The sequence below is a fragment of the Podarcis melisellensis genome (genome assembly GCF_964234715.1).
Source record: "Podarcis melisellensis genome assembly, chromosome: 1".
NCBI classification, from domain to species: Eukaryota; Metazoa; Chordata; class Lepidosauria; order Squamata; family Lacertidae; genus Podarcis; species Podarcis melisellensis.
The window spans coordinates 108,207,730-108,221,423 of NC_138528.1; the positions used below are offsets into that span (position 1 = coordinate 108,207,730).

Sequence of the window (13,694 nt, forward strand, 5' to 3'; positions counted from 1 at the left end):
TGACTTCCCTTTAGGCTTTTGCCAAACACACAGAGGTTGATGGGAGTGGAACCAGTCCATGTGGAATACGCATCGTATGAAAGCAGAAGACAGAGAAACAGAGTAGGTCTTGGCTATCTGAGGAAGAGTTTACTGCAAGGAAGTTTCCGGGCTAAATGTTTGGTGAGGAAGCTGGGAATTTTCAAAGGGGCTTTAAATCTGGTAGGAATTTGGAGCAGCAGCAAGCAAACCCCAGGTAGATGCTTGGTTGCACAGACAGGACAGAAGCAGAGGGAAGCAGAACTTTGGGAAGAAGGAGGAAGCAGGACTTTGGGGACACTGGTTCCATCCTACTTTAAAGGACTTCAGATAGCAGGGCTGGGGAAAACCCCTTTACCTGCTATCACAGAAAGCTAGTGGTGGTTACATAAGACTGCACTAGATGGTGTCTTGATTCAGTAGAGGGCAGATTCATATATTCAACAGGTTTAGGAACACCCAGTGGAGATATAACCATTTTTGAAAGCATTTTCAGTTGTCAAGAATTAGTTTTAATTAGAAAATGATAAGATGGGTTGAAAAGCAAAAAAACCCAACCCTGACTTACCAGGTTTCCAGTTGATAGAACATTCTTGAAGGCGTCGTCTATGGGATGATGTTCCATGGCCATAAACAATGTATTTAGGACAATGCAGATGGTGATGCCAAGATCAACAAATGGATCCATCACAATGAAATGAACAGTTTTCTTTATTTTCAGCCAAGTATCGCAGCAATTCCAAATTAAGTAACTGTGGGCAAATTTATACCAACATGGTGGACATTTCTGCCTGGATTCTTCAAGTTCTGAAGAGAGGCGTATTGAAAACATGAGGACCAAATATTCACTCGATGCTGTTTGCTAATTAAGAAAATGCAACTTGACTAAATTATTCAATATTTGCAAAATTAATTACGTAAGTTCTGTTGGCACCATTACCTCTATGGTGATGCATTGATCATTTGATCCTGCAATTGAACATGCATGTTCACTAAAGGTTTGCTTTATTTCTGAGTTGTCTCTACCTAATAATTATAATTAGTGCTTTTCCAGATTTTACTTCTTTAATAATGTGTCTCAGAACTTCTCATCTTCTTAAAAGATTCCATTCATTCATGAACCAAACCCTCACAGTGCATTTACACCCCCGACACACACTTACCTTCCATGGTATTTGTGATTATGCTTGCTATACTCATTGCTCTTTGCCTTATAGCAGGATCTTCCAGTAAATCCATTGGTATCTGAAAAGAACTTGATCTCCTCTTTCTGCTATCTACTTCAGAAGCAGTGCTCTGCAGTGGAGTAAAGCAGCTAGATTATCAACATAAACTATACAGGGAAGCATACATTGTAAAGGTAACCCCACAAAATATCAAAGCATTCATGCCACATGCAGTTTTGCCTTTGTTATGCCAGACTTTTTACAATATCTAGCCCTTCCAAAAAAAGATGTTTGATATATCTGGTTTTAAAGAAATAATTTAAATAGCAGAATGCATTTTGTACATGCCACAAAGAGCCATCTGAACATGTTACAGCTTTTCAGACGCTCAATTCAGGCATCTGGCTTAGTGTAATGGATGTGTGTGAGCAGAATCAGACCCACATCTCAGGAACTCTCTCATTTGTTATCATGCAAAGGAGCATATGCATTAGCCTGGTATTTTTTAGATGTGAACTGTCTGATGTCCCTCTGCTCCTCCAAAGTGGTGTCAGGATTGTGAGTACTGCACATATTCCTGACTCATGTACAACTTCTTGAGTATGGTGTTCTCTCTGCCTGTGAGCAGAACCGAAGCCCTTCAACAAATGGAGCCGTGCCTTTGCTCTTGGGACTACAACTTCCATCAGCTCCATCCCACATGGCCAATGTTAAAGGATGATGGGAGTTGTAGTCTCAACAACATCTAGGAGGCTACAGATTCTCCATCCCTGGAGGAGGTAGAATAAACTGTACGTTATTTAAAACATGAAGAACTTGAACCAAAGCTCAGAAATCTCCAGTTTTTATGCTTAGATATCCAAATAGCTTTCACATGGGGGGAGGGGATCAATAAAGAAAAAAGAAGGAAAAAAGGTCACATGAGAACAACAATTATTTCAATCATCAGCATCCAATTTGTGAACAAGTGTTCCTTCAGGTCTTCAATCCGTTCAGGATTGCTTCTCCTTATTAAAACATCTAGCAAAGTTAAATGCCTGATTTCTCTCATTTAGAGCTTGTCGCATTTGCCTAAATAAATTAGCAATAAAAGTCTGACTTAATTGAGCTTTACCACGCCAATCAGAACCAGGGAAAAATTAGTGTGATAAAATGTTGTGTGCATCTTCAAACACAATGCATAGGTAAGTGAGGAGTCCTCCATCAGTGTCTACGGACTACAACGAATGGTTCTGAAACAACTAAACGAAGCACAGCAACGGCTTTTAAATGAAAAAATGCAATTGCTCCCATTTTTACAGATGGGGATCTGGAGCAAAGACAAAAAGGCTTTCTGGTGAGCAGAAGCAGCTGGTGAGGCAGCAAAGGTGAGGCACTGCTGGTCTCCTGGCTTCCAAGTACAATGTGTTGCTGGCACTCACTGGAGAGAAAAGGGGAGGGGAGCTTGGTGCTGTGTAATGGCATAATGGCGAGAGCCACTGGCTCCAGAGTTTGGCACTCCCCACACCTAGCTCCTCTCCTCATGCCTTCCGGTAAGCGCAAGCTGTGTTGGGATAGCAGGGGTGCCCCACCAACACCCCCACACCAGCTGCTACTACCAGCAAGTCCATTGCGGAGCAAAGTTTTTAAACTGGGGCCTTATCAGGTTTTAAGTCTAGGTGATATTTGTTGCTTCAAAATCCACGCAGACATGCCTAATAATTTTCTACTGCTTGGAAAATGCCATTTCCCCTCAACGTTAGGCTTCAAAATGAACACAGTGTGATTGCAGCAATGCCAGGGGCTGATGATCACCCACAAGGTCACTAATGGAGAGCTACATATCCATCTTCAAATGCTGCCCAGTTTCCCTATGTTCCTTATCCCCCTTTATGTATCATGTCTGGTCTTTCTCCAGCAGTGAAGCACACACACAGAGACACATCCATAAACGTGGAGCTTTATAAATGATAAATACAGTGGAACCTCAGTTTTCGAGTGTCTTGGCAGCCGAATGTTTCGGAAGCCGAACGCAGAAAACACAGAAGTAATTGCTTCCATTTTCGAATGTGCCTTGGAAGTCAAACAGCTTCCACTATGTCTTTTTCTTTTTTCTCAATGGATTTTGCTGACCACCCATTGCTCCTTGGTTTTCGAATGTTTCAGAAGTCGAACGGTCTTCTGGAATGGATTATGTTCGAAAACCGAGGTCCCACTGTAAATAAAAATCAGGGCACTGGCTGTTGCCTCCCACCCTGTCCTTCCCTGCTAGGCTGACAGGGGAGCTGCTTTAGGGAAGCCTACATGGCCTGCAAGGTGATGGGAGATGCCTCTTTCTCTTTTACTGTTCTCAGGGTAATTGGGGAAGGTAATGGTACAGGTGTTGCTGAGAGAATGCGAAGGAGATCAGGTAGCTGGGGGAACAGGAGGAGAATCAGGGAGAAGGATGGAGTGAGAGGAAGAGGATGTGCAGGAACAGGGAGAATGCAAAAGGAAAGTGGCCTCTGCCACTGAACAAGCATTTGCTGTGCACAAAGTACATGTACATTTGGCCATATTAAACTGCCCGACTCAGGGCTGTGTCTGCAAAAGCACATGCAGGCAGAGGCAGGGGCATTCCTTTCTGTGTCGCATAGTTTTCAAAGCCCATGAAAGCTTGCTTCCCCACCACCGCCGCAACCCCAGGATGCAGATGCATTTAGGCAGCTTGGAATCCATTCTGTAGACCCACCATGCCTATGCTACTTAAAACATCCTTACACTGTCATCGGTAGTTGCTTTATCTATTATCACCTCTGGGAGAAGCTGTCCAGTGGGCGAGAGGAGTGCTGGGGGCCCTCCTACCAAGGAAACCACCCCGTTGCAGTCCACACTGCTGTTCCTCTTCCCGTTCACTGGAAACACGGGGAACATGGTCTGGCTAATGTTACTTCCGCACCGCTCGCTGTGCCTGCGTAGGATGAAGTAGGAACCGCTACGGCTCCCGTTGTCGTCGAAGGTGCTCTGTTCGCTATCGGCATCCGAGCCCCCTTCAGTGGTCGGGCCTCTGAAGCTGGAAAAGCTTGCTCTGCTGTTCCGTCTTGTGGAAAACAGCATTGACTAAGGAGATACAAACAGAATGGTTAGCTGAAACTTAGGAAGCCATAGCTAAATCCTCACTGCTGTTGCTTTAAGAAGAAAACCCAGATTACTCTTCCCAGATCCAGAAGGTTTTCGTGAACTATCAAAATATTAACTTTGTGTGTATTCACCGGGGGTAGTGGTGGGGAAAATAGTGAGCTTGATAGTATTTAGTTAAAAGACAATCTCTAAAAAAGAACATGTATTCCCCAGCTTTGTTCTCACAATGACAACAGCAATATTCATTCCTCTTTAGTCAAGCATTTATGTTATGAAAGCGAACGTATTTTTCAAAATAGGTTCAATACAATAACCAGTGCTAGAAACTCCAATATATAAGCTAGGTGCCAAATGGCTCCTTAAACCAGGGTCACAGTCGCCAAAATGGAATGCCAAGTTGCTATTTGGGGGGCAGACTGGTTCAAAAGTCGTATTTTTCAATATGACTGTTTGGTTCCTGAAATTCATTCTGACTGTGCAGATAAAATATAATGGATGGAATTCTACAGGATGTGTTGCTAGTGTGTGAAAAAAGTCAAGATCCAAGGGTCCCCAGGCATGCATCTCCAGATGGTGGGGATTTTGGGCACCACCCCAATGTCTGGGCATCTTCACTTGGTCTCAAAGTGGTTGATAGCGAGGTACAGAATGCGCCCGGCAAATTTTGAACGCTGATACAATTTACTCAGTTGGCACTAGCCTGCCTTTCTGAATATCTACACCACAAACAACTGAACAAGTAATGAAGATGAAAAAAGCAAAAGATAAAAAGTCGAAGGGGGAAATCACTGAGGGAGAGGTATGTAGGGGAGAAGCAACAAATATGAGAAGGGCTAAGTCTGCTCTTCTGAAAGTTGAGCATTTTGCAACAGCACAGCTAGCGCCACAACGTACCTGGTATGGAGAGGTGACCCTGTTTTCATACGTGAGCCTGTTTCCTTCCAGGGTAAACTGAAACCCCTTCTTTTTGATGCTGCTATCAGACTCAGATTTTGGAAACTTTTTGCCGTTCGCTTTCTCGTCTCCTACAGACAGCTCTCTTTGCCGTCTCTTCTTCCTCCGGTTCCTTCTTTCTTTAGCGCTTTTGGAGCTCAGCCTCGACATTTCCGAAGAAGTCTGGGAAAGTCTTCCAAGTGCGCCATCATCCTTAAAGTCTTTGTAAGCGGCTGCGGCTGCTATTGCCTGTTGTATAAAGAGAGGTCAAGCTCTGTCATAGCTCTGCCGATGAAGACTTGCAACTACCACGACGTTATTGTAGAACTATTTCTGGATGAGTTGTCTATGCTTCAAGAATACAAGAAGATGGATGGTTTCCTCTGCCAAAGTAGTAACAAAATAGCTTCCAACTAAGGATCTGGAAGGAGGGAGGATCCAGCATGCTTGGGGGTATATATTTATTGTTCATGGAGTATTTTTTGTATGCACCAATGTAATATATACTCTGAAGATAGTATGCTGGTGGATTGTTTCCTTACTATACCAGGGTAGACAGCATGTTGCCCTCCAGATGTTGTTGAACTAAAATCCCCATCCCCCTGACCACTGGGATGCTGGGCCATGCTGGGAGCTGATGGGAGTTAGAGTTCAGCAAAATCCAGCTGCTCCTGCTCTACACAATGCTGCAATCCACTGGCCTTAGTGCACAGAAAGCACAATGTGTTAGGGCTGTTCCATTCTCTTTGTCAAAAATAATATTAATATTAATAATGTTATTATTTGTACACTGCCCACCTGACTGGGTTGTCCCACTCTGAGGCTTCCAACAAATATAGGTAAAGGTAAAGGTACCCCTGACTGTTAGGTCCAGTCACGGATCACTCTGGGGTTGCTCATCTCGCTCTATAGGCCGAGGGAGCCAGCGTTTGTCCACAGACAGCTTCTGGGTCATGTGGCCAGCATGACAAAGCACTTCTGGCAAACTCGAGCAGTGCATGAAAACACCGTTTACCATCCTCCCGGAGCAGTACCTATTTATCTACTTACACTTTGATGTGCTTTCGAACTGCTAGATGGGCAGGAGCTGAGACTGAACAAGGGGAGGTCACCCCGTTGCAGGGATTTGAACTGCCGACCTTCTGATTGGCAAGCCCTAGGCTTTGTGGTTTAGACCACAGCACCACCCATGTCCCCCCAACAAATATAAAAGCATCATAAAACATCAAACATTGAAAACTTCCCTGTTCCATAAACCTTACACTTAATAATAATTAAATAAAAAAAAGATGCAAAAATAATTTGCATCTTTTCCTGAATCATTATTTGATCGGTGAGAGTTCTTGTTCAGTTTTCTAAAACCCATGCTTCTCTCTCACATATATACAGTACATGTATGTGTGTATGTGTGTGTGTACAGTGGTGCCTCGCAAGACGAAAATAATCCGTTCCGCCAGTCTCTTCGTCTAGCGGTTTTTTCGTCTTGCGAAGCATCCCTATTAGCGGATTAGCGCTATTAGCGGTTTAGCGGCTTAGTGGCTATTAAAGGCTATTAGCAGCTTAGCAGCTTAGAAAAAGGGGGGGAGCAAAAAAAATCGCAAGACTCGCAAGACGTTTTCGTCTTGCGAAGCAAGCCCATAGTGAAATTCGTCTTGCGAAGCGCATCGAAAAATGGAAAACCCTTTCGTCTAGCGGGTTTTTCGTCTTGCGAGGCATTCGTCTTGCGGGGCACCACTGTGTGTGTGTGTGTGTGTGCGTATACACACACACACACACACAGTATAATGCTGTATTGTTTTTAAAACTTGATTGGAAGCCGCCCAGAGTGGCTGGGGAAACTCAGCCCAATGGGCGGGGTATAAATAATAAATACCGTATTTTTCGCTCTATAAGACGCACCAGACCACAAGACGCACCTAGTTTTTGGAGGAGGAAAACAAGAAAAAAAATATTCTGAATCTCAGAAGCCAGAACAGCAAGAGGGATCGTTGCGCAGTGAAACCAGCAATCCCTCTTGCTGTTCTGGCTTCTGTGATAGCTGCACAGCCTGCATTCGCTCCATAAGACGCACACACATTTCCCCTTACTTTTTAGGAGGGAAAAAGTGAGTCTTATAGAGCAAAAAATACAGTAGTAGTAATAATAATAATAATAATAATAATAATAATAATTATTATTTATTACACACAAGCAAACATATACACACACATATATGAATGACACATGAAGCTGGTTCATTGTTTATTGTCCCAAAAGACGTTCAAATTTTCCGCTGTCAGAATCACCCTAAAAGAAATTAACACCCTGAGAAATTCACAGAGGTCTGCTGAAGAATATTCACTGGGACCGATTCGGATGGTCCGTCCCCGCCACTTAATGGATCCAATTGGCTTCCAGAGAGTGGTAGGGGATGCTTTATCCCAAGTTGATGGCCTTTCAGCTGATTCCCTGGTGGCCCGCTGGAATGCGGAGTTAACCAGGGCAATTGACTGTCTGGCTCCGAAGCGCCCTCTCCGATTGCATGGAGCCCGGACAGCCCCGTGGTTTTCCCCGGAGCTGAGGGTGATGAAACAATCGTTGAGACGGCTAGAGCGCCGGTGGCGGAAAACTCATTCTGAATCAGACCGGACACGGGTTAGAGCTCAACGTCGAGCCTACCAAGTGGCAATGGCGACGGCGAAGAGGGCCTTCTTCGCCGCCTCCATTGCATCTGCAGAAAACAGCAGCAGGAGACTTTTTCAGGTGGTTCGCAGTTTATCGGAACCACCTGTACCACCGGGGCCTGGTAGGGACCCCAAGATCTCCTGCAATGCTTTTGCAAAGTTTTTTGCAGATAAAATCGCTCAGATTCAGAAGGAGGTAGACTCCACCGTGGGAGCAGGGCCAGGGCGGGAGAGTGCTAGAGTTCTGTCTGGTCCTGTTATATGGGATCAATTCCAATCTGTTACCTCCGAGGATGTGGACAGGCTGCTTGGACGAGTGAAACCGACCACCTGTCTCCTTGATCCTTGCCCATCCTGGCTGATAAAAGCGAGCCGGGAAGCGCTGGACGATGGGCTCTGCGGGGTGGTGAATGCTTCCCTCTGTGAGGGAGCCTTCCCAGACCCGCTGAAAGAGGCGGTCATTAAACCGCTTCTTAAAAAAACATCTTTAGACCCGGCCAATTTGGCCAACTATCGCCCAGTCTCAAATCTGCCATTCTTGGGCAAGGTGATTGAGCGGGTGGTTGCTGAACAACTCCAAGCACGCCTGGAGGAAACGGACCATTTGGATCCCTTCCAATCAGGATTCAGGCCTCACCATGGGACTGAAACTGCCTTGGTCGCGCTGGTTGATGATCTCCGGCGGGCTAGGGACAAAGGTGAGAGCTGTTTCCTAGTTCTGCTGGATCTCTCAGCGGCCTTTGACACCATCGACCATAACATCCTTCTGGACCGTCTAGAGGGGCTGGGAGCTGGGGGCACTGTCATACAGTGGTTCTGCTCCTTCCTCCTGGGCCGTGTCCAGAAAGTGGTGGTGGGGGGTGAGTGTTCAGACCCTTGGGCTCTCACTTGTGGGGTGCCTCAGGGTTCTGTCCTCTCCCCCATGCTTTTTAATATCTATATGAAGCCGCTGGGAGAGATCATCAGGGGGTTTGGACTGGGTGTTCATCAGTATGCAGATGACACCCAGCTCTACCTCTCCTTTAAATCAGAACCAGTGAAGGCGGTGAAGGTCCTGTGTGAGTGCCTGGAGGCAGTTGGAGGCTGGATGGCGGCTAACAGATTGAGGTTGAATCCTGACAAGACAGAAGTACTGTTTTTGGGGGACAGGAGGCGGGCAGGTGTGGAGGATTCCCTGGTCCTGAATGGGGTAACTGTGCCCCTGAAGGACCAGGTGCGCAGCCTGGGAGTCATTTTGGACTCACAGCTGTCCATGGAGGCGCAGGTTAACTCTGTGTCCAGGGCAGCTGTCTACCAGCTCCACCTGGTACGCAGGCTAAGACCCTACCTCCCCGCGGACTGTCTCACCAGAGTGGTGCATGCTCTAGTTATCTCACGCTTGGACTACTGCAACGCGCTCTACGTGGGGCTACCTTTGAAGGTGACCCGGAAACTGCAATTAATCCAGAATGCGGCAGCTAGACTGGTGACTGGGAGTGGCCGCCGGGACCACATAACACCGGTTCTGAGAGATCTGCACTGGCTCCCAGTACGTTTCCGAGCATGATTCAAAGTGTTGGTGCTGACCTTTAAAGCCCTAAACGGCCTCGGTCCTGTATACCTGAAGGAGCGTCTCCACCCCCATCGTTCAGCCCGGACAATGAGATCCAGTGCCGAGGGCCTTCTGGCGGTTCCGTCATTGCGAGAAGTGAGGCTACAGGGAACCAGACAGAGGGCCTTCTCGGTAGTGGCGCCCGCCCTGTGGAACGCCCTCCCATCAGATGTCAAAGAGATAAAGAATTACCTGACATTCAGAAAACATCTTAAGGCAGCCCTGTTCAGGGAAGTTTTTAATATGTAATGCGGTACTGTTTGTAACACTGATTGGGAGCCGCCCAGAGTGGCTGGGGAAACTCAGCCAGATGGGCGGGGTATAAATAATAAATTATTATTATTATTATTATTATCACTTGCCAATATTCATTTGCATGCTGAGGTGAAGAAATATATTTGAGGTGTAGAAATATATTTTCTGTTGAAAAGCACATCTAATAAGGAATGTATCCAAATGATTAACTGTAAGTGTCTGACTATACGCAATGCAGGAGCAGCTCACTCAGTGGGGCAGCAGAGCAGTAATAATCTCCTGGTAGTGGCATCGTTGCCGTTCACTGAGAGGGCAGAGATAGCAACAATTTGGGGGCACATCGATGGAGCCAATCCAGTGCTCCCACCAGTGCACCCACACTGACTCTCTTCTAGTAAGTAGCAGGGACAATTCTGTAGGGAGGCTATTACTGCAGGTGCGCCACAGTGAAATTGTCAAGTATTTACAGTGGCACAAGACACACTGTTGTTTCTGAGCTTACACCATTAACTTCTATTTTTCCAAATTGTACACTCTACTAGTAGAGAGTTTACTTAGCATTGCACTGGAATCCCACTGCAAAGTCCCACTGGAAATCTGCACTGGAATCCCACCGCACAGGAATCCCACACAAGTCCCGCTGCAAATCAGCAGAGCTTTGTGCAACTGCTGTCTACCTGCTGTTAGGGTTATCCGTTCATATATATTTTTGTAAAACATTTTCGTCTTCGTCAGTTAAGTTGCATGCATGAACTCATTTGCACATGTTGCTTTTTGCCCAAGTGCACGATGGAACTTCTGCAAGGAATCTCTGGGTTGTTATGCCTTCTATTCTCAAATTTGTGGGGAAATGCTGTACTAGAGCAAAAGTTTCCAGTACCTGGGCTTCTTCTTGTTGCCTTTTCAGTTGTTCCAGCATCTGCTGATATTCGGCCTCCTTCCTCTCTGCTTCTTCCATGGTGGCTTGGTTCTGCTCTTCGTAGGCCATGGCAACAACGGCCAGGATCAGGTTAATCAGGTAGAAAGAACCCAGGAAAATCACCAGGACAAAAAAGATCATGTACGTTTTGCCAGAAGCACGCAGAGTCTGGGGAAATCATAGACAATGTAGGTTACTGGATCAGTAAGACAACTGAAACTTACAAGTATGAGTGACTATGCCACACTCAGATTAGACTCAGTGGACTTAAGGTATGAAGGCAGCAAGGCTAACCCCACTTATCTGGGAGTAAGCCCTACTGAATTCAACAGGGATGACTTCTGATTAGGCATGGTTAGGATTGTGATGTTACTTAAGTTACCAAGCACCGCCCCGCCCCCCCGAAATCTGCTCTTAAGAGTTGTACAACCCTATGGAATATTGTGGAAGTGGGGAGGAGGAGAAATCAGGGGGAGAATGCCTCTCTTCCCCTTCCACAGACTGGAACCTATTGCAGCCCTTTCTGCAAACAAAAGTAGCTCTTCAGCAAACAAAAGTAGCTCTTCCATCTTTCTTGGACGGGCTACACCAGAACCAACCCAAGTGTTCAGAAACACTTATGTGGTGGGAGTATTTGTAATATATTTGCAATACAGCACAGCTGCTTTGAACAACATTTCAGAATTACATTTCATTTACAACTTCCATTGACAAGTCCAACCTTTGCTGTGCAGTCTGTGAGTTTCAGCCCTTTCTCTCGGAAAATAAAACTGGCTTTCAAATGCAGCAATTTGTCGTTGCTGTTTTTAGTTGAGTAAGCATTTCATAGGAACATAGAGAGACAGTGGCGTAGCGTGGGGCGGGATGGGACGGGATGGGGGACACCAGGACAGTTGTCCCAAGCACAAAATTGTTAGGGCCGCAAAATTTCAACACTGGGTGCTGCCTCAATACAGACAACAGAGCGACTCTTTTCTTATCTCTGCAGCTGCAAACTCCTGGGTGATGCAGATGCCTAAGGCAGCTGAATGTGCATGCATACTCTATTTCCCGCCCTCCCTCCCACCCCCCATCCATGCAGCCCCGGGTGCTGGCAACCCACACTACGCCACTGTAGAGAGCAGCCATCTTCTGACCATTGTCCTTTTAAGCTCATTGTCCACACTGACTGGCGGAGCCTCTCCAATGTTTCAGGCAGGGTGTGGGTGTCCGTCTTTCTCAGCCCTACATGTAGATGTTGTGGATTGGACCAGGGACCTTCTGCATGCAAAACAGATGGTCTACCACTGTGCTATGGCCTTTCTCATAGGGATGGAAAGGTGTTTTTAAGCATGGGTAGCATTAGGCTTTCCCCTTACATATGGTATCAACAGAATTTGGTTTTGAGACCCTCTCACCAGCTGGTACAGGTTTTCCCAGTAGTCCTGAGTCATCAGCCGAAAGAGCGACAAGAAGGCCCAGCTGAAGGTATCAAAGCTTGTGTAGCCATAGTTGGGGTTTCGACCAGCTTTTACACATATATATCCTTCTGGGCACTGGCTGTGAAAGAAAGCAATGGAGGGAGAGGGGGGGAAAGATGACTTGTTTCTGTACCTAAATTGACATTCTACCTACTAACTAGCGATGGAGGAGAATTTCATAAAATCCACTGCTTTCAATTTTCCACCCTCTATTGTGTGTGCAGGGCGGTCCTAACCCTACCTGGTCAACTCACCTAGCAACACCTCCCCAGCTGGGATTGGCTACTGTCTGAGGTTAGACAGGAACCTCCAGGTATCCAGCTTGGGGAGGCGAAGCCAGGCTGAACTGCTGGGGATCATGTAGTATCAGGTTGCTGTGCCCCCCGCAAAAAGCACCCCTCATTTGAGGTGGGGAGTGGTCACTGTAATAGAGTTCTCAGTAAAAAGAAAAAGAAAGCACCAAGATGCATTAAAAATGTGTATTTTAGCATAACGCAATTTAGAAACGTGTAAAATGCATATTTAACTGCATATTTTGTGACAAGGTACATCTTTAAATATGGATTTTAGTATGGGTTTTCTTTTTTAAAAAGATGTTAACAGATTAATGCAGTAGCAGGCTGGGAGAGACTTGTGAATGAACACATGTGAAACAGATGAACTATCCATATCTGCTGCTACTACTATGTCAAATATATGCATATAGAACGGGCCATGTTAGTCCATTTTAAGTGTCTGAAAGAAAAGGGCAAAAGTATAGTAAAAAACCCCAGCTCAAAACCACAACTGATGCTTGCTGAATAGAGATGCGCTACGGTGTGTGGTATTTCTAATCCTTTTGGATGGGTTGGGAACCTAAGAAGCTGGGAACATAGGAAGTTCTGATACATCTAGCTCAGAACTGTCTACACTGAGTGGCAGCCGCTCTTCAGGGTTTCAGACAGGTCCTGCCCCAGCACCCTGGAGATGCCAGGGATTGAAGTGGAGACCTTCTACCTGCAAGGCAGATTCCCTGCCACCAAGCTGCAGCCCTTTTCCCACTGTCTAAATAGCAATGTTGCATCGCTTAGAACACACCACAGCACATTCCCATTGTCTGAACATCAGTTTGAGACTTTGCCTCTCTTTTTTGTCAATTCCACCTTTGGGGGCTCTTCCTCCTCTCCTTTTGCAAAAAAAGGGGCGGAAGGGGGGACAAACCCTGGTTCAGTATGAACTAGGCTCCTGAGAGTATAAACAGTATAAAATAGCTTATCACAGGACTCATATACATTTCTACAAAGAAATTGTGGGAAATAAACATTTGTGCTAAATCGAGTCCTTGTTAAACCCAAACATTACCAGTGGCTTGAGGCACCCTCCCACAATGGGGGGAACCCATTCCTCCCTCCAGCTGCCATGCTCCATGCTATTTGAATGTATTCCCACCCAATCCCCAAAAGCGGCTGTTTGGGGTGTGGGAGAGAAGGGCTCTGGAGGGAAAGAGACAGTAGAGAAACCCAATTCCATTAACCTCATTCTGCTCACAGCTCTTAGGTTCTGAATTATGCCATTAGATTAGCCAGCTTCACTTCCATGATCAGCGATGGC

At 46.0% G+C, this 13,694-nt stretch overlaps 1 protein-coding gene across 1 annotated transcript in view; it reads right to left on the minus strand.

Annotated features, from left to right (window-relative positions):
* LOC309376852 (sodium channel protein type 2 subunit alpha-like) overlaps nt 1-13,694 on the minus strand; it is a 49,694-nt gene that overhangs the window by 29,894 nt on the left and 6,106 nt on the right. Inside the window, exons 6-11 of the mRNA XM_081923754.1 lie at nt 12,042-12,183; nt 10,606-10,812; nt 5,178-5,465; nt 3,957-4,262; nt 1,182-1,314; nt 587-825 (exon numbers count right to left, since the gene is read on the minus strand). Coding sequence (XP_081779880.1) covers nt 587-825; nt 1,182-1,314; nt 3,957-4,262; nt 5,178-5,465; nt 10,606-10,812; nt 12,042-12,183 — 1,315 coding nt within the window. The remainder of the gene's footprint in view (nt 1-586; nt 826-1,181; nt 1,315-3,956; nt 4,263-5,177; nt 5,466-10,605; nt 10,813-12,041; nt 12,184-13,694) is intronic.